This window comes from Pocillopora damicornis, chromosome 9 (genome assembly GCF_964200805.1).
Source record: "Pocillopora damicornis chromosome 9, jaPocDami1.2, whole genome shotgun sequence".
NCBI lineage: Eukaryota > Metazoa > Cnidaria > Anthozoa > Scleractinia > Pocilloporidae > Pocillopora > Pocillopora damicornis.
The window spans coordinates 3,075,861-3,095,089 of NC_142678.1; the positions used below are offsets into that span (position 1 = coordinate 3,075,861).

Consider the following 19,229-nt stretch of genomic DNA (forward strand, 5'->3'; position numbering starts at 1 on the left):
GGTTCAAACCTCAGATAGTTGGATATTCCACCTGGAGCCATGTCACTCATATCCACAGACCAAACCTTATTAGCCCCTGGTTGTATCTTATCTTTCATGTGCAACAGTGGGATCATGAGAGACTGGCACCACCACAGCAAAGGGGATAATGGAGAGAGAGAGAAATGATCATCTTATTCATCTTGATACAATCCTCTTCAAGGGCGGAGATCTGGGCACTGCAATAATTAGTTCTGGTTAACTCGAAAGGCAGGGTTACAAAGGTTGGAAGAAAAACAAGATGGCGGACGAAAACACGACAGTTGCGATTACTTAGCTGTAAAACTCACCGATATATAGCCATGACGCTCACAAGGACTTGAGAAAATGGCAGGTATTACTGGAAGAAATGATATATTATTATTATTCGATGAATTTGGGGTTCTCAATCATTTGCCATGTCTGTCCACAGAAGAAAATTTGTTGAAACCATGCAAAAATGTTCGCATTTGTAGGGAAATGCCAAGAAATATCTGTTTCCTTGATTGCGAGACGAAATTTAGCGAATAGAAAAGATAGATCTGCAGATGACACGTAAGTAGATACATATATACATACATACATATATTTAGTTTATAAATTAAAGCAGGTCAATAAAGTAGCCAATTAAACAGCTGATGTGGACCTACTATCCCTAACGATAATAGCGATAAAACCGATAAAAATCAAAACACGATTATGTAATTTGCGCTTAAGTTATATTTAAATTTGATAGTACCTAGAATCCCTGACAGAGCATGTTAGCTTTTTGTGACCTGCAAAGTTCTACTGTTGGCAGGCTGGGTCAAACAATCTCACTGGTTTGATGTACACTATTTATTTTTCCAACTCATTAGCAACTCTGATCTTACAATCAATAACCCAGAATCACCCATCATATTTCCCTCCTTCCATCACAAACCTATCAAAAAGCTGATTGTAAAGCTTCAGTCACGACAGTGGTAGATGATGAGACATTAAATGTTGAATTGTGTTTTACATCACAGAGCTGCTGAATTACTGAAGTTAACTCATGTCCGCCTGGACCGTGAAAAGATAAGTGAAATTGACAACTTGGATTGCCTTGGGCCAGTCACAAATTTATATTTACAGAAAGTAAGTTAATGTTTATTACATGAGGTTTTGTGCAGTGTTGTGGCCTGGCCTAGTTAGCCTAGTCTACTGTAGCTAGTTTAGCCTTGTCTAACCCAGCCTTGTCTAGGGTAGTCTGTTCTGACTTAGTATAACCCAGCCTAGTCTAATCTAACCTGGCCTATTCTAGTCTTAATAAGATGAATTAACTATCATAAACTCCATATAGTTTTAATTAATTATCTTTGTTATCATTTTTTCTTTATTAAAGAATGAAATTACAGGAATAGAAAACCTTGAAGTTCTTCCTAAATTGAGGTGGGTATATAATTATAACAAGATAATATGGTTACTTGAGTTTGTCAGAAATTGACAAATTTATATTTGGTATGTTAGTCTAGTAAGTAAAAAAATAGAAACTTTTCTTTTTATGTTTCTACAGTGTTGATAGATTTAAACTGTAACTTAGGATATCTTCTTACCCCCAATACATAGATTCTTGACATTGGCTGAAAACAAGATAAGCAAGCTGGAAAATCTGAAAATGCTCACTAATTTAAAGTTCTTGGATCTCTCAGACAATAGCATTGAGAATTTTGACAAAGGTTTGAATTAAGTTGCAATTTTTTTTTTTGAGACAATATTGAATTTTGAATTTTTACTCAAAAGTAATGTAACAAATTTTCAAAAATATATTGATTTTAATAATTTTGTTAACCTCTTTACAGAAGAGTTACCATCAAGTTTAGTGATATTACTTTTGAAAGGAAATCCTTGCACTGAAAATGCAGAATACAAGTGAGTTATCTCTAAGGTCATCTTTGGATTTCTACTTATGTTGTCCAATAAAATGCAAATTGTTGAAATTTATGATATTATCTCAATATGGCATGTTTACAAAATGTGATTGATTTTTGTCTTGGAATTTATTTTGCGCCACTTTGCAATTTAGGAAGAAATTACTTGCAGCCCTTCCTTCACTGAAGCAGCTTGATGGCAATGAGGTAACAAGACAGGACAGAGTGGAAGCTGGATGTGACGTGTAAGTACCAATACTCTTTGTCTTGTATTGAGTCCACTTCCAGTGAAAAGTGGCAAAGCCTGAATTAATATCTCTGACAATATATATGTTACATGCTATGTGATATGTTGCTGTGACAATAAGCTACTATATCAGGGCTCTAAGCTGAGCTTTTATTCAAAGTTGCCATTTGTGACCAAACATTATAAAGTGCTTGGCAGAGTTAAAATTCTGGTTGCAAAAAAGACACTCTGTGAACCATTGCATAATATTTGAAACCCTTGACCACACTGCTTGTCTTTGGAGCAAGCAGCATTCTGGCGATTCAAGCATCATGTCAAGGCTTAATATGTAGGCAATCAAGGAGAAGAGGATAATTTTTAAACAGGACAACCACAAAGCACCAGTAGTGTTTTATGAAAATGTTATCTCACATCAACTTCAGACCATAAAAACTTAAGTGGTAAAACATTACAATTGGTGGTGCAGTGTAAATTGTTGTAAAATTGATACCTAATAGGGAAAGTGAGTCTGATGAAGATAGTGATGAACAAGAAGAATATGGAGGATCAGACCTTGACAGAGGAAAAGAAAAACAAGGTGGTTAGAGTCAGTGTGATCTGCAGGCCTTAAGGATACTTTGTACATCCTATAAAAATTATCAGAAACACCTACATGTACAGTATCGAATGGCAGAGAAAATGTAACCTTTCAAACTTGGATTCATTAAATTTCACTTTAATTAACCCTTTAACTCCCAAGATCTGATTGTTAATTCTCCTCTCTGGCTGCTACACATTTCTTTGTAAATTAGTTATGAGAATTTGGTGCTCAATCAAGATAGCAACTTCTCCCTGATAAGTTTGAATATTCTCATCACCTGTTTGCTGAATAATGTATGGATATTATAGGGAGAAATTTCATGTTAATCACTTCTGGGAATCAAAGGGTTAAGAATTTCTTGAATTTGCCAAAGATTAATCTGCAAATCTCAACTTGCTGTATTTCTAACTGGTAGCCAGAACATTGACATTATCTTTGGTAATCACAGTTGAATTTTTTAATGTTTACTTTAGGTTCTCTCCATCAGCACTGTAATGATATACTGGTACGAGCCAAAATAAGAAGAGTGAAGGTACATCTTGCTACATAATCACACTCAGATGTAATATTTTCTTTTCAAAGGAGAGGTGGTGATCTGGGTCGAAATGATTTTGGAGGCACAAAACTCGCTGAAACTGTATGTGGTTTTGTGAAGACGTATTTGTCTTTCAAGCCTGCTTAGTTGGTGTTTTGGTAGCCAGTAGTACATGGCTTCTGGATATGAACTTATCTCAAGAATGCTAGACAAGACTTTAGGGCCTACTTTTAGTTTACCAGTACATGCTTCTGGTTACATTGGTTAAATATTTGGCCTTCTCTGGGTCATTCTGGTCTGACATTCCCTCAGTTTGAATTCCTTGGTTTTTAAATTGTGGGCTAGAAATTTTGAGGTGAAGCATCATGTTTTAAATGGAAAAATGATATATTTTTGAAACCCCTAGAATGAATAGCCCTCTACTGGTGTATTTTTTCAGGAAGAAAAAGAGCATGAGAGGAGAATGGAAGAACTAGCCACCCTTAAAGATCTACAGTCACAAAGGACATCAAGCAGAGTTCCATCCAGGTCATAGCTAAAGATTTGATAGTTTGAGTCACAAAGAATGCACACAAACCATTCGCCAAGCGAGTTGAAGATTGAGGCTCCTGTTTTAAATATTGACCTATTTTTCTGTGAACACCAAGAACTTGGCTCTCTTTTCTTTCATTTGTAACAACCAAAAATGTAGAGTGAATCAAGGGGTCATATTACAGCCTAATGAAGTTGAGAAAAAAACCAAAAAGACATTTAAGTTTTTTCTCCAGTCTTTGTATATAGGCAAGGTGAACATACAAGCACCACCAAATAAAATAAATATGATTGCATACTGTGATCATACTGATTGGGAAAGTCCTGAATAGACCCTATGTTTCTAAGGGTTTGTCTACCATTTTGACAGTGAGAGAGGAAGTCATAATTTAAGTCATCGTCATCGTTGACTCTGACAATTAATAATTGCTTGGTTTATTTACTCAGTCACTGTCATGGTAGCCTGTTCAAGGCATCTACTAAGTCAAACGGAGCAATGAGGAAAGTTGGGTGGTATTGTGAAAAGAATGTTTGATATGAAACCCAACCTAATGCTCCCTTGCTGTTTTGCTCCTCTGATACTGTTGTGCCTGGAATAAGCTACTGCCATTGTGAACAATTTTCTTCCAGACTACTCTTACCCAATATGGGTAAGAGTAAAATAAGGGCAATATGTAATTAACTGTTTCTCCAGAGGTTAAACCATTTACAGTGTGCTATACAAAATAATTAGAAGCCAACAGTGAGTTAAGAAAATTAAAATTTGCTTACTTGTGTGGTTTCGCACAAGTGTCTCTTTTATTCTGTAAAATGATATTACACTTTTTATAATACCTCCAAAAATGGTATTTAACATTTAACATTGTATAATTTTCATAATAACATTGAAACTTGCAAATTTCAACCAGTGACTCCTATAATGAGATTCACGTAAAACATAATTTTTGGGCTCAAGCATTTTGTCAATATACATTTTTTCAAGAATGGAATTTTTTTCTTGTCCACTACAATATTTGTTTACTGTAAAGGCAGAATAAAAAACCTACATTTCATCTTTACAAGTGATTTGTTCCTATTTGGAGCAGATTTTGGGTTCTATTGCAACAACAAAATTCCTATTTCCAGCCACAATAAACCACGAGGTTGAAGGACTATCAAGCACCACAAAATGTTTGCTCAACATACAAGACCCCATGACAATGTCCTCAAGAATGGACCAATATTTTGATCTCTAATTGTAAAAAATTCTTTCCCCCTAGAATTGCTATTAAACTTAAGATATAGTCATTAGGGAGGAGGAGGTGGGGGTGGGGATGGGGGTGGGACTGGGGCTGGGGTTGTGGTTGAGGCTGAGGCTGGTGGAGCTTCTCCTAATGGGGGAGGAGCCTTGGATTTTGCCTCCTTATTTCCAGAAGACTTTGCTCCACCTGAAAACAGAAACAAAATGGTTGTGCATACTTTCTACATAAATAAAATAGAGTGAAGCATTGATATATAGATTATGCCAGTCCAGGATTTTATAATTTTTACTTTCATAATCAGCACACACTAGGTTCATTTCTTTGACTGTTTGGAAATCAAATGATTCACACCAATTCAACTTGTTGCTTCTCATTGGAAAACTATATAAAAAAGCTTAAGTTTGTACTCAAGCCTAAGGGCCCATCCAGCTTAGGTTTACCGTAATTTCCGGTCGATTACCCGCACGGCCGATTACCCGCACCGGCCGATTATTGCATACGGCGAAAAAAAAAGTCAACGGATTACCCGCACCGGTGGATAACCCGCACGTTGTTATTCAACTTTTTCGGTGGCGAAAACGTGACATTAAGGCGATACATTTCAGTCTTTCGATTCAGACATGTGCACAATTCTGTGTCAATATTAGCTTATACTTTATTGATAAAATTATACAGTGAAAATTGAACAGTAAAATTATACAGGGCGAGTGTTAAAAACTTGAATGATAAAGTAAGTTCAGTTCAAAATCCATTAAAATCTTCATCCGCATTTGGGATTTAAAATTACTGTCGGCAATTTCTCAAAAAAATCGATATCTCCTGTTCTACTGGGCCTAACAAGTCCCTTAAAACGGGAAAATTCTCTTTAGCTCAAGCTAGTGAAAACTGGAAATTTGTTACTGATGCGCCGGATATCCTTGGATTATTTTTGTCACCATCAAGGTTTTGTTTTCACGCGTGCCGATAAAAATTTGTTTGTCACGCAACTAATTATGCGTGAAATAAACTCGAGTTGGCATCATGTTTTCGTGCCGCTTTGTGGCACTTTTGATACAATAAAATTCATTTGAGAGGTGGAAACGCAGGTAGGTGAGAAATTTTTTCAATTCAACTTCCAGAAGAATTTAAAATTGTCACATAACCCGCACCTTCCTATTACCCGCAGTGGCGCGGATTTAATGCAAAATCAACAGATTACCCGCGGGTAATCGACCGGAAATTACGGTATCCCTGTTTCCAAAGCATGAAGCAACTAGAGTATTTCTACTACCCCCTGGATGGTATACCAGTCTATCACAAGGCTACCCCTCAGCAGTTCTTTAGGATTCCCAAAGAATTTTCCAGTAACTATTTATACTCCTGGGTGGAGAGGGGCACTGTAAAGTGTTCAGCCCAAGAACACAACAGAGAAGCAGTGTTCAGTAGCAAGAACCATATTTCATATGTGAATTTTTTTGTTTGCCTTTTAGACTTATTATAGAATTATAAAATAGAACTTACTACCTTTCTTTTGAGATTTTTTACTTGGATATGTTTTTGTTGATTCTACATAGGGCTCAGGCGGTGGAAGATCCTGGCCGAATGTAAACCTTGATGCAAATTCCCCTGAAAAAAAAAGAAAAGGACACGAAGAGAGTTTTAATTAAGAGAGTGTTCAATTGAAGTTAACAACCATGTGCCAGAGAGTCCACTATTAAAATTTGAATTATACCAAATTCGAAATTATTTTAAGCTGTTTACTTACAGGATATATAAGGATGCCAATGGCAGAATTAGGGAAAGAGCGGAGAAAACTGAGCTTGTGTTTAGAAAAAGATAGAGGCCTATTGCCTTGTTTAAAGAAGAAATTTTTTTCCAAATCACACACATCATTTCTTCATTTTGTTTCCTGTCTTTCTCCCTTATAAGAAAACCTTTCCAGAATAAGAGCACATTATCTTCCACAAATGAGAATATGTGAGAGTGAAAAAGAGAAGAGTCAGTTTGGAACATAAGAGGTACATCAAGTATTTAGGTGTTTTAATCGATGAAAATCTTTCTTGGAAAAATCATTTGGACTGTGTCATAAGTAAGACCACAGGAATGATGGCTAACTGAGACACTTTGTTCCATCATCTGTACACATAAATATTTATAAATCCTTAATTTTCCCTTTTTATTTTACCTTATGGACTCGTTGCTTGAGGTAATGCATCTTAAAACTATTTAAACAAAATTGTTGCTCTCCAAAAGCGAGTAGTACCGTAATTTCCGGTCGTTTACCCGCGGGTAATCTGCTGATTTTGCATTAAACGCGCGCCACTGCGGGTAATAGGGAGGTGCGGGTTATGTGACAATTTTAAAATTCAGTGGTAGTTGAATTGAAAAAAAATATCACCAACATGCGTTTCCACCTCTCAAGTAAATTTTATTGTGTTAAGAGTGCCACAAAGCGGCACGAAAACATGATGCCGACTCGAGTTTATTTCACGCATAATTAGTTACGCGACGAACAAATTATTATCGGCACGCGTGAAAACAAAACCTTGATGGTGACAAAAATTATCCATAGATATCCGGCGCATCAGTAACAAATTTCCATTTAACACTAGCTTGAGCTAAAGAGAATTTTCCCGTTTTAAGGGAGTTGTTAGGCCCAATAGAACCGGAGATATCGACTTTTTCAGAAATCGCCGACAGTACTTTATAATTCAAGTTTTAATACTCACCCAGCTTTTTTTCAACAAATCAACATGGCGCTGAACGATCGCTCGCACAAAATGTGGCCACAAATTCGCATTCTGTCAAGTATGAAACGTTGAGATTTGGGCATGGGCTGCTAGTGTTTTTACTGTATAATCTTATCAATAAAGTACATGCTAATATTGACACAGAATTGTGCACGCGTCTGAATTTCTTTGACCTTTAAACTCGACAAAGACGCTTTCAAGTTTTCGAAAGTTGGATCAGACAACTTTTAAAAGACTGAAATGTATCACCTTAATGTCACGTTTTCGCCACCAAAAAGTTGAATAACAACGTGCGGGTTATCCACCAGTGCGGGTAATCTGTTGACTTTTTTTTTCGCCGTATGCAATAATCGGCCGGTGCGGGTAATCGGCCGTGCGGGTAAACGACCGGAAATTACGGTATATCTAATCTACTTCGTTGATAGAAAAGAACATACAATCCCCTTATTTGTAAATGCAAAAGTTTTGCCTATTACCTTCTTATATTATGAAGCTGTATGTAAACTAATGCTCGATGTTCATAACGACAGTGCCTTTTCCAACATCATAAAACTTTTTACGAGAACTTCAAACACCCTTACATATAATACTCGCTCATCAACGTCACAACTCTTTATGGCTAAGTACTTTAGCTTAAAATGCAAAGAAAGGCTTTCTCGCGTCTGGAATGAGATACCTACTTAATATAAAAATTGTCGAAGAAATCCTTCAAAAAAGAAATAAAAAGAGCTCTTCTCAATATTCTAGAAACTGTAGATTCTCATATGGAGCCTGATGAGACAACGTTAATATCAAACACAGCAAAACTGAACCACATTGAACCCATTCTACAATATGTTTCGTACAATAAGAAACTATAGGACTTTTTCTCCTTTACAATGAACGTCTATCATTTTCCTATTTTTATATTCCTGTGTATCTTTTTGTCTTTTTATGTTATATTTCTTCATTTCCGTTTTATTTCCAGAGTAATTAAATTAAGTTGAGAAAATAGAAAATAAAAAAAATGACCCGCCACGATTAGCATTTGTCATCTGCGGGTCAAAGGAATATCTTGTGAATATATAAGAAAATAAAAATAAAAGTGTGAAGTGCGAAGTGTGGTCTACTTAATAATGAAGGTATTTTCAACAGGAAAGAAATCAGAAATCATAGCTTGTAAATCAGACTACAAAAAACCACTGGTCTAAGTCTAGAAGTTCGTCGTTGCGTTAAAATGACATCGACTTAACAAGCACTTCATCACTTTCCCACGTAAAAAGCGAAGAATTTTGCACATCAGTGGAGCTGAAAAGAGTAGCTACACCAACCCGAATAATGTGAATGGAAGTTAATAGCAACAGAAGATTGGTGACTAACCTTTGTCCATGTAAAAACTTCAGTTGGTCAGTGCACCCGATCAGTCAAACCTTTGTTTTCTGTCATCCACATGTATTACAAGGTTCCACAAAACGGTCTTTGTCTTTCAGTTTGGTGCTGGCATTGCCATTCACTCAAGTTTATCAGACAACTTTGAGAGCCATAAGCTTTTCATAACGAACGTTTCGCCGTTTTTCTCTGATATAGCTGGTTCAACCTCATTCAAGTTCAGTTCATTGGTAACGATGACGCCATAACTTAGGCGCCATTTGTCAAAACCCGACAGCCAATGAACATCGTGGAAATTTAACAGGTGAACCGCGGTTTGGACGCGCGTTTTCAACATTTTTTTTGTTACAACGAATTAGACTGGGTAGAACGCCTCACTTCTTAGAACTGATTCTAGTAAACAACTAAAAAACCAGTGTATCATATTCTTTTGACGACAAATACGAGATTCCAAGCCTCAGTTTTCTCATTCTTCCCTTCGGCTTTTCGAATAACCCGTCAAAATCATATAACTTAAATATCCATCAGCGACGAACTTGATGCTAGAAAACCCGAACAAGGCGAGAAACGTACCCTTTTTGTCTGATAATCTTATTTTAGGCTAAGGCTTCACGTTTTATTTGTTGGAGATTTTAGGTTACAAACGATTCTAAGATGATCCTTTAGGTATAGTGTTTCAAAAACTAATTGGTTAGTTTTCTTGGTGATCATTGGTAATTATCTTGATTGCACATTACGTACGCCTAAAATTTAGATGTTCTGTAGCGTGACGCGCGATCGAAAATCCCTTTGAAGAATTGGTTTGATTGCACTGTTAAGTACAGTTTTACTCAAATTGTACGTTGATTCGTATTACTAAACGAAAAAACATACCACCGTCCCTTCGAGGGCACTCAACAATGTCTCTCGCTCTTAAGTGTGTTCTTTGCATATAGGTTCATAAAATTTTGGCTAATCTCAGCCCCAAAATTTGCCCCAAATGGTCTTGTGTTGTAACAAAGCGTGTAGAGCTAATATATGATTGCTGATCTTCAAGCTTTCAAAAGACCATCCCAAATTGCAACCAGAAGCAAACCATTTACCCAATTTGTTTTCCTCTTCCCGCAAATTTAATTTCTTTTAATTACCAGAGCCCTTAGTTGTAAGCCTGCAGCATAAACAATTAAAATAAATATATTATTGAGATTTCGCAGAACAGTTTCTTTTATTTCTAAAATGATAATATACAATTAATAATAATTCCAAAAATTATCATTAATCACCACACAGCATTGTATTTTCGTCTATTATTATTGTTTGGTTATTGGAATTATCAACACTACCACAAGTTTGTGGTTAACTTTTCACAAAAGATTGTGCTATTCACCTAAAACACCTCTCTTGGGTTCAACCTTCCTTGTTTCCTTATCGTTTTAGATGCATTTGAAGAAAAATTTCTTTCAGAGAAAGAAAAATGCGCTCTGAAAAAAAAGATTCGCCACAAATGCACTTAAACAAGGATATCTAACTAATACTTAACACAATTCATTTACAACAAAGATACAATACAAAACATAAATTTCATTTTCACTAATGATTTGTTCATAAATGTGGTTTTTATACTCATACTCATGTGAGCATTTATCAGTTCTTGTTGCAACACCAACAAATTTACTATCTCCTGCCTCAGTAAACATGGAGGTTGAAGAAATGCGCTCTAAAAAATTTTCTGTATTCTGCATACAAATGTCACCTACAAAGTCCACACCTCTGGATCAATGTTTTTTAAGGTTGAAGTTGCTTCAATAATTCTTTTAATTGTAAAAAATTCTGTCTTCCTAGATTTGTTAAGAAACTTAGGTAAGAGACTCATCTCCTGGGAGGAGGGGGTGGGGGTGGTGGTGCACCCCTTGATGGGGGAGGAGGGGGTGGATTGGCTTTAACTGCACTTGGGTTTCCAGAAGACTTTGAACCACCTGAAAATAATAATAAAAATTCAGTAAAGTTTCAAATGAATACTTTTCAAATTTGTCAATGCCAGATTGTTCAATGAACGATTTTTTTGTCACATTTAATTATTCAGTATTGACAGTAAATTTGATCTCAGTTTTTTCATCATTTGCCAATTTAAATTTTTCCTTTTCCAGTTTTGACTTTTCTGTCTCATCTTATCCTTGTCGTGGTCATGAAAAGACGCCCCATTTTATACATTTTTTGATTTTTTTTACACATCTATGGTAACTATTGCAACACAACACCCTTGCCACTATCAGTGTTGAGAAAGGAGGCTTTAAACCTGCATGGTGCACTCCTACCGCAAGTGAAATAGTAAGAAATCTTGCATGTAAATCTGTAGCCCTTAAGTTCAGCCCTTATGTCCATATGAAATATCTTAATCATTCTGTTTGATGGTTTAGAATGAAGCCATTGTAAACAAGAGCACATTTGCCAGTTTTAACAGGATTTGCATCACTACATACCACCTTTCTTTGGATTTTTGCTTGGATATGATCTTGTTGTTTCTACATAAGGCTCAGGAGAGGGAAGATCTTTACTAAATGAAAATCTTGATTCAAAATCATCTGGAAAAGAACCAAAGCAAATGAATGTTGAAGCATCTATTGATCAGTCTAAGCTGTGGAACCATGGATAAAAACTCACTTCATTTCAAATCAATGACATGAAATTAAATTAACAAAAGACTGATACAGCCTTGCCCACACCTCCCAAGACAAGCATTATAGAGAAGATTCCCACATGAGCCTGTGGGCAATGGACTGAGCAGGGCTGGAAAAGGCTGTTTAGCCTCACAAGACACTGGATGAAAGAAGAAAAGAAGAAACAGAAGGAAAATGCTTAATACAATAAAAATTATAGCTCTTGGTGAAGAAGCACAGACCTTGATGTCCTGTATCATCCAACCCTAAAACTCAGTCAATAAGTACAAATTATCAAATATTAAGTTATTTAATTACCTTCTGGGTCTGACAGTAGCTCTGGGGGAGGAGGGGGAAGAGAGCTTCTTGTTGGTCCATTCATCATCATGTTACTCGACCTACCATGCAAAGAGGACGGTGGTGGCGGAGGAGGCCCTGATCTCTTATTTTCAGGTGGAATCCTGGCTGGAGGGGGAGGTGGGGGCCCTTGCCCACCTGAAGGAGGTGGTGGTGGCAAAGGAGCTGATCCTCGAGGTACAGAAGGACCAAAATTTGGCTTTGATGGAACTTTACTGGGAGGCGGAGGAGGAGCTTGGGATGGTGGTCTTGAGGAGGGCGGAGGAGGTCCTCTACTTGGAGGAGGGGGTGGTGGCCCTCCTCTTGATGGAGGTGGTGGGGGAGGACCTCCTCGTGGGGGTGGAGGTTGGGGAGCAGCCATACTTGGATTACTCCTTGTGGGAGTTGGTGGAGGGGGAGCACTTGTTTTTGGAGCTGATGGTGATGGTGGGGGTGGAGGTGGTGCACTCCCTCTTCCTGGAGGTGGCGCACCTCCTCTTCCTGGTGGAGGGGGTGGAGGACCCTGTCTCATTCCAGGAGTTTGTCTGGGTGGACCTGTTGGAGGAGGAGTGGGTAATGGTCTTGAACTTGACCCTGATGGGGGTGGTGGCAATGGCCTGGAGTTTTCAGATCCTGGTGGCCTGTTGGATGGAAGTGGGGGTGGTGGAGTATACCCAGGAGGCTTACTGGGTGGACCTGGAGGTAGATTGGGGAGAGGTCTTGAGCCACCACTGGATGAGCTGGAATTATTTGGGGTTGGTGGTTTGAAGCCAGGTGGTCGCATGGCTGGCCCTTTGGCTCCTGCAGAAAACAAAAAATATATTTATTGAAATAAAATTTAATCATCCTTCACCAGAGTGGAGGTGAATATACCCTGTTATCACTGACACTGAGGTGAATAAATGTTTTGTATATCCCTCTGATGAACACAATAATCTGTTTGCTACTGTGGATACAGTTAAACCTGTAAAAAATGTTCACCCACCAGGAGTGGCAGTTCTACAGAATTGGGGTCAACAGCAACAAATTAAAATGACAGCAAAGCATAACAACAGAACAATAAAGCAGAATTACTTGTTGGACCCCTTGGTCATTGACTAGTGTCATGTTGGAGTGCAATGTTTGCTCTAACAGTTCTAAGAAGAAAGATGATTGCAATGTGTTGAGGACATTTGAACTCAAATTAGCAACATTAATTTCCACTTCATCTGTGACCTATTACTATAGATCAGATGCAACACAACGTAGAATCTACTTATTAAATTGAATGAGTGGAAATTAAGAAGGTAAGTTTCCTATAGAGTACACTTACATGCCTAAAAATACATCTGGCTTTATCAAGTTGAATAACACTAAGTAATGTCCAAAGCTGTCAATAAGAGCCAAAAGCCAGCCAAAACTTTTGATCACAAAGAATATACAATACAATCATACCTCCTGTTCCAGGTTTGCCCCTCTCTGCAGCTGGTCTCAGTTTTGGCATTCCTCCAGCAAAGAGACCACCTAATCCCATAGGGGATGCACCCATGCCACCTCCGCCACCGCCACCACCGCTACTGCTACTGCCTCCAATACCTCCACCACTACTACTTGGATTTGGTTTATCTTGAAGGAAAGTTCATCAAGGAAAAGTCAGTGTGCCATGTTTTTTTCACACAGTGCTTCCACAGGTTTGGATAAAATAAACTGCAGTTGCTAATGATTGGGACAATTTTAGATCCTTTTAGACCTTTAAATTCCCAAGATCTGATTATTAATTCTCCCCTCTAGCTGTTACACAATTCCTTGGTAACTTGTTATTGGAATTTTGAGCTAGATCAAGATAACGACATTTCCTGTTTTAAAAGATAATATTTAAATATTAAGGGAAGAAGTAACATGCTAATTACTTCTAGGAGTTAACACTTTCACTACTGAGAGTGACCAAGACAGAATTTCTCCTTACTATATCTATACAATATCATGTAGACAAGTGATGAGAATTAAGAAAAATATCAATTATGGGATTACTAATCAATCCGATACCAAATTCTCCAAACTAACATGATGAGAATTGTTTGGCAGACAGTAAGGAGAATTACTAATGAGATCTTGGGAGTTAAAGGGTTAAAGGAAATACACAGGGTTCTCAATAGAAGGCGGCACCCGGCGATTGATTGCCGCTTACTTTGGGATTTATAGCTGCTTACTTTGTTTTTAAATTGCTTTTCTTTTTTTTGTTTTGTTCTGCAAGTTTGCTTGAGTTGTTTCTGAATTTCTCTTCCGTTTCTTGCATGACTGTGATCCAAACAAAACTGGGAAATTTTGTACAGTTCTGGACTCGGTCGATGAACGCCATTTTACTTGAGTCCACGCATTCACGGTGAAACATTGTAATGAGGTCTCCTACTTTACCAGTGATCAGCTCCTACTTAAAAATCTATTGAGAACCCTGAATACAGTGGTACATTACCCCACTACCTAGAAATCCCAAGGGAGACAAAAAATGGTTTGAGTTCGTGGGGGTTCAAGCTAGCTGATTGTTAATGACTGAAAAAATGGGGTGAAGGGAAATGGGATCTTCTACAAGTTACCAAGGGGTTAAAGTTAACTGAGTTCAAGTAAGCTGGGTTGTAATGTATCACTGACAATATTTTTCATAATAGCCACCATTATTTGTACCCATTTTAAACTGTAAATGTTTTGTTAAATCCTAAAAATAAATCTCTCAGTTACTGATCAACCAAATTATAGTTGTTTTTGCCTTTGGTTGATAAATGAAAGCTAAGTTTTTTTTTGTTTCTGACTTTGTTTGATTTAAAAAGTTTTGCTTTCTAGCTCTTCTGTACAGTTTAAAATCAAAACATTTCTGAAAACTGTTGGACACACAGTAGAGGCACAATAAATACCTTATTAAAAATGTATTCACAATTCATACAATAAGTTATGGATCTTTGCTTTTCCCTCTTTGATTTATGACCTAAGCACTTCATGGCTCGTATCATTGTTCCAATAATATGCCATTTTACCATATTAGGGCAACAGAATGTGCAAAATATGCTACAGAAATACATTGTAAAACAGGATCAAATTTACGAACAGAAAAATAAAGGAACAAAATGGTGAACTGTATGATCCCAACTTTGTTTTTTCCCCATTTTTAGGCTTGAATTTGAAAGCAAAAAAACTTTTAAGTGCATGAAATTTTTTTGGTAGTCATCAAAAGCACTTCAATGGCCACATTTGATCAATACTATCCTTTGATAGGATATATTTCAAAAACTGAAAGCCAAAATGTTTGAAAATGAAGTAACACTGGCAAGGAATAATAAATACCTTATCCAATGGTTTAACATATAATATGTGTAGACATTTTGTTAAAACATCAAACAAAGTGGATTTATGGACTCCAAAATCAATTAGTAAGAAGTATTTCCTACAAACTCTTACATGCTCTAATTTTTTTTTCAAGAACTCGCATTAGAAATTCCTTGGATTTGTTTTTGGTAACTTACTTGATACAGTAGGAGCACTACGATCATTTGTGACTGTCTTCTTCAGCTTGGCGCCTTGATGGATCTGGCTTAGCAGGGCCCCCCTATTCTGAGGCTTTCCAGAGGATTTTGGAGGTGGACCAGAAGCTCTGGGTGCAGGGGGAGGTGGTGGTCCTGGAGGGGGAGGAGGGGGAGGAGGCATTTTTCCCTTGATTCACTTTACTCCCCCTGTTACAAAGTTCTTTAGTGTCTGTAAGAGAAAAGAATAAATAAGGCATTAGTTTCTTTCATTCAAACTGTGCAGCCATTATCCATCTCAGATCAATATGCAAGCAAGGTAATTTGAACAAGGAAATAACAAACAAGTATCATCTGAAAAAAACACTGTCATGTTGACCAAATTCCTCTGCTACAACTTCTTAACTTCCATGATCTGATGAGCGATTCTCTCTACAAACCACTATTCATTTCCTTGTATATTAGTAATGATAATTTGATGTTATATCAGGATAAAACCTCCACCTGATCAGTTGGTCTATTCTTGTCACCTGTTTGCTGGATAATGTACTGTAATTGTGAGGAGAATTTACTCATTAATAAGTCCTTGGACGTTAAGATTTATACAAGGTCTAAAAATCAGGCATCCTAATTATCTACCACTCTGAATCTGAGAAAATTAATATGATGGCATAACATATAAGACACCATTCATTATAAGAAAGCTTTTTGACTAACAAGCAAGCAAGCAAGCAAACTTCTCACATCTAAGTCCAAGTACGTAGCCATTTGATGAAACTTCCTCTATAAGCTCATTCAAAGCCATTATTTTGTTAACCCTTTAACACCCAAGATCTGATTTTAATTCTCCTCTCTAGCTTCTAATCATTCCCTTGTAAATTAGTTACGAGAATTTGGTGATAGATCAAGATAACAACTTCTGCCTCTGTAAGTTTGAGTATTCTCATTACCTGTTTGCTTGATAATATATAAATATTATAGGGAGAAGATAAATGTTAATTATTTCGGAGTTAACAACAATAACCAGGAAACACCCAGTCCATTTCCCTTTTCAAACATAACTGTGTTCATTACCACCACTGCTTATAATTTCTATTCTGTTATGTAACCTTGAACCAAGTCTAGTATCTTAGTCTTACAGGTATCTAATAAATTGTTAGCTGATCAGATATGCTAAATGCAATTTACATTACCTCATTATTCGTAATTGGTAATTAACTTTATTAAAAAAAACCACCACTTGGAAAAAATATTTCAAGATACCTCCCTTCTGCAAGCTAAATCTGCTGGTTAATAAATGTGGGTAAATATTTTTTTGCAAACATTGTTTGCTTAAAAGGAAAAATACAACTAAAAGTTGACATTCTCGTTAATATTTCACTATTTTTGGCTCGATACCAATTAAAAGTTGAAACACGAAGGGTTAGTAGATACGAAAAAAAAATTATACTTCCTGGATCCTGAGGAAAGAAACACGCAACAGCCTGTTTTTTAAGCTCTTACAAACGTATTTAAATGACAAGTTATCAGCTTTGTCTCCATATCATACGCACTCTTACACGTAACTTAGGCGACATAAAGATATTTCGAGACTGATACTTGCATACATGTAGAAAGAATTCTTCATCATGAATCAAATCCTCTTTGTTTAACAAGATTTCCGGACATCAACGACGTAAAGAATTGACTTTTGCCATTGAGAATTGAAATCTGATGAAATATCACGATGAAACTTAATAGCAAAATTGTGATGGGCATATTTTCGAATCAAATATTGCTCGACTAGCATTATCACTTCCGCTAGGAAGGTTTCGATCTCGCGCAAAACATTCTGTTTAGTGGTACTTAGACAATTGACACTCTCTCTGTTCGACGCATACGGATATAGGAAACAAAATGCAATGCTAGAAATGTACTCACATGAAATTAATGAAATGACACTTTACAATCGACGCTGGACAAACACTCCGAACGATAGCCAAAATTGAAATCAACTATTTCCTCAATAAGGAATGTCACAATTTATCGACAAAATAAAATGTTCAAGTCTGGGTGTGCGACCTAAAAAATACGATGTTATTGTGCATATAATTCTCAGATGATTAAATTGCTCGTAGAAGAACGACTTATCGGTAGCAAAAATCATACAACTATAAGTTGCAAGTCTGGGAATTCGCAGTCATCTGGTTGTATACAAAGATGAAAACTACTTACATTTAGGAATTTGATCGTGTTCTCATTGCGGGAAACGCTTATCAGAGTTCGTTATCGACGGAGCGAGCTTCACCGTGTCAGGATTAAGTACTAAACTAGAAATCTAATGACTTAACGTGAAAGCACTTATCTCCACAAATTTTTAGATCCTTGCAAAGAGATACCTTCGAAAACGTGCAAGTCTATGGATGGTTTCGCGCCTCCGAAAAATCACGTTACCACGGAAGTCTTACCTTAAAAGTCAATGTATGTAGTCTAAAATGTCCATTCTTTCCCACAGTATTCTTGAATTGCTGCTAGGAAATCCAAGATCTCCGAAAGTTTCTAAAAATTATAATCGGTTGCCGGTTTACCAAAATGGCCGTAGAAATAGTAAAGCCTGAGTCTCATGTCGTCACCACCCCTGTTTATGACGTATTTCCTCACATCCAGTCCTACGCGCGCAATAATCAGACTTCCACGTTTGATTTGTATTCAATTACAGGAGCAGTCTTGATTTTTATTACTAAAAAAGGACAATGAACAATTTCAGCTGTCCATATCTTCACGAAAATGTGTTAAAAATGGTTAAATGCTTTTGGTCACAACAGGAGTTTTTTTTTCTTCTTCCGCTTTCGGTCTGAAATATGTTTAAACCACCCGGAAAATGTTTTTTTTCCTGGATGATAAACGAGAACGAAGTTAATAACCGAAATTGGAAAAAAAAAAATCAAATCTCTTCTGTCATTCGCTCCCACGCTCTGTTTGGATAAACAGAAACCCAAACCATAAATCTCTAATCAGTGATTTTCAGGGACTGATTCAAACAATAATTAATTACGTAGCTGAACAAAAAAAAAATTCCGTAACAGAAATGTGACTTCTTTTTGGTGTCAAGCTGTGAGCAGGAAGTAAGATCACTTTCTTGGATACCCGTTCACTTTGCCGCACACGACATGTCAACTCGCAGGCAGCCAACTCGCCGACCCTATTGATCAACTCGCGGAAACCTTTGGTCAATTCGCCGAAAGTCCACATTAATCAACTTGCTGATATACCGGTCACTGCACTGCGCCGCCATACATAGACAAACCTATTTTTTCAGTTTTAAGCTTAAAGATCTTAATCTGAGATTAATTTCCACTCAGAGTGAGGTAAATGACTTCTTTGAACAGTCAGATAACTTCACTAAATGTAATGATGATAATAATATTTCAGAAAAAACACCATCTTAAAGATTTCTGCCCGCGATTTTCAAAAAAATGTTACACGCGTTCTATTTTAAGTATCAAGGCTAAGTTTAGGAACTAAGAAGTTTTCTCTTCTCCCAAAGATATTAACAGTAGGTGTTTTTAATCATAGTTCGGCGTACAATTGGTGTCATTTGTTTTCGATAGTGAGTTACTGAAAGTAATGGCTTCTTTCAGTGAACAGC

General features: G+C 36.9%; 3 protein-coding genes across 8 annotated transcripts; 1 reads left to right on the plus strand and 2 right to left on the minus strand.

The window, feature by feature from the left end:
* Positions 1–107: 107 nt before the first annotated feature.
* On the plus strand, positions 108–6,756 carry LOC113684241 (uncharacterized). 5 transcript variants are annotated; one of them, XM_089183514.1, is made up of 11 exons: positions 108–373; positions 495–573; positions 1,026–1,134; positions 1,382–1,428; positions 1,606–1,715; positions 1,839–1,908; positions 2,063–2,152; positions 2,652–2,734; positions 3,208–3,266; positions 3,709–3,797; positions 6,595–6,756. In XM_089183514.1, the coding sequence occupies exons 1-11, from the start codon at positions 367–369 to the stop codon at positions 6,626–6,628; spliced, it is 777 nt and encodes a 258-aa protein (XP_089039640.1). In that variant the 5' UTR covers positions 108–366; the 3' UTR covers positions 6,629–6,756. The 5 variants fall into 5 exon arrangements, with proteins under 5 accessions (XP_089039640.1, XP_027057380.2, XP_027057381.2 ...); XM_027201579.2 differs by having other exon boundaries at positions 2,652–2,731; XM_027201580.2 differs by lacking the exon at positions 6,595–6,756 and having other exon boundaries at positions 2,652–2,731; positions 3,709–4,858.
* On the minus strand, positions 4,557–9,410 carry LOC149039639 (uncharacterized). Its single transcript, XM_089183516.1, has 3 exons — positions 9,130–9,410; positions 6,545–6,646; positions 4,557–5,227 (listed from the first exon to the last, which is right to left on the minus strand). Exons 1-3 carry the CDS (start codon positions 9,137–9,139, stop codon positions 5,088–5,090), a joined length of 252 nt encoding a protein of 83 aa, XP_089039642.1. The 5' UTR covers positions 9,140–9,410; the 3' UTR covers positions 4,557–5,087.
* Positions 9,411–10,323: 913 nt separating this feature from the next.
* Positions 10,324–18,378, minus strand: LOC113684243 (uncharacterized). 2 transcript variants are annotated; one of them, XM_027201583.2, is made up of 6 exons: positions 18,049–18,378; positions 15,605–15,833; positions 13,545–13,715; positions 12,093–12,911; positions 11,598–11,699; positions 10,324–11,093 (listed from the first exon to the last, which is right to left on the minus strand). In XM_027201583.2, exons 2-6 carry the CDS (start codon positions 15,783–15,785, stop codon positions 10,987–10,989), a joined length of 1,380 nt encoding a protein of 459 aa, XP_027057384.2. In that variant the 5' UTR covers positions 15,786–15,833; positions 18,049–18,378; the 3' UTR covers positions 10,324–10,986. The 2 variants fall into 2 exon arrangements, with proteins under 2 accessions (XP_027057384.2, XP_089039643.1); XM_089183517.1 differs by having other exon boundaries at positions 11,601–11,699; positions 18,049–18,374.
* Positions 18,379–19,229: the final 851 nt, after the last annotated feature.

Excerpts from the sequence above, each read along its gene's own strand:
- LOC113684243 (XM_027201583.2), bottom strand. The coding sequence starts at position 15,785 with ATGCCTCCTCCCCCTCCTCCCCCTCCAGGACCACCACCTCCCCCTGCA. Across the intron at positions 12,912-13,544 it reads GGGCAAACCTGGAACAGGAG|GAGCCAAAGGGCCAGCCATG; the intron begins GTATGATTGTAT and ends TGTTTTCTGCAG. Across the intron at positions 11,700-12,092 it reads GCTACTGTCAGACCCAGAAG|ATGATTTTGAATCAAGATTT; the intron begins GTAATTAAATAA and ends GTTCTTTTCCAG.
- LOC149039639 (XM_089183516.1), bottom strand. Across the intron at positions 5,228-6,544 it reads TAAAAAATCTCAAAAGAAAG|GTGGAGCAAAGTCTTCTGGA; the intron begins GTAGTAAGTTCT and ends TTCTGTTTTCAG.
- LOC113684241 (XM_089183513.1), top strand. The coding sequence starts at position 479 with ATGTTCGCATTTGTAGGGAAATGCCAAGAAATATCTGTTTCCTTGATT. Across the intron at positions 1,909-2,062 it reads ACTGAAAATGCAGAATACAA|GAAGAAATTACTTGCAGCCC; the intron begins GTGAGTTATCTC and ends TTTGCAATTTAG. Across the intron at positions 2,153-2,651 it reads GTGGAAGCTGGATGTGACGT|GGAAAGTGAGTCTGATGAAG; the intron begins GTAAGTACCAAT and ends GATACCTAATAG.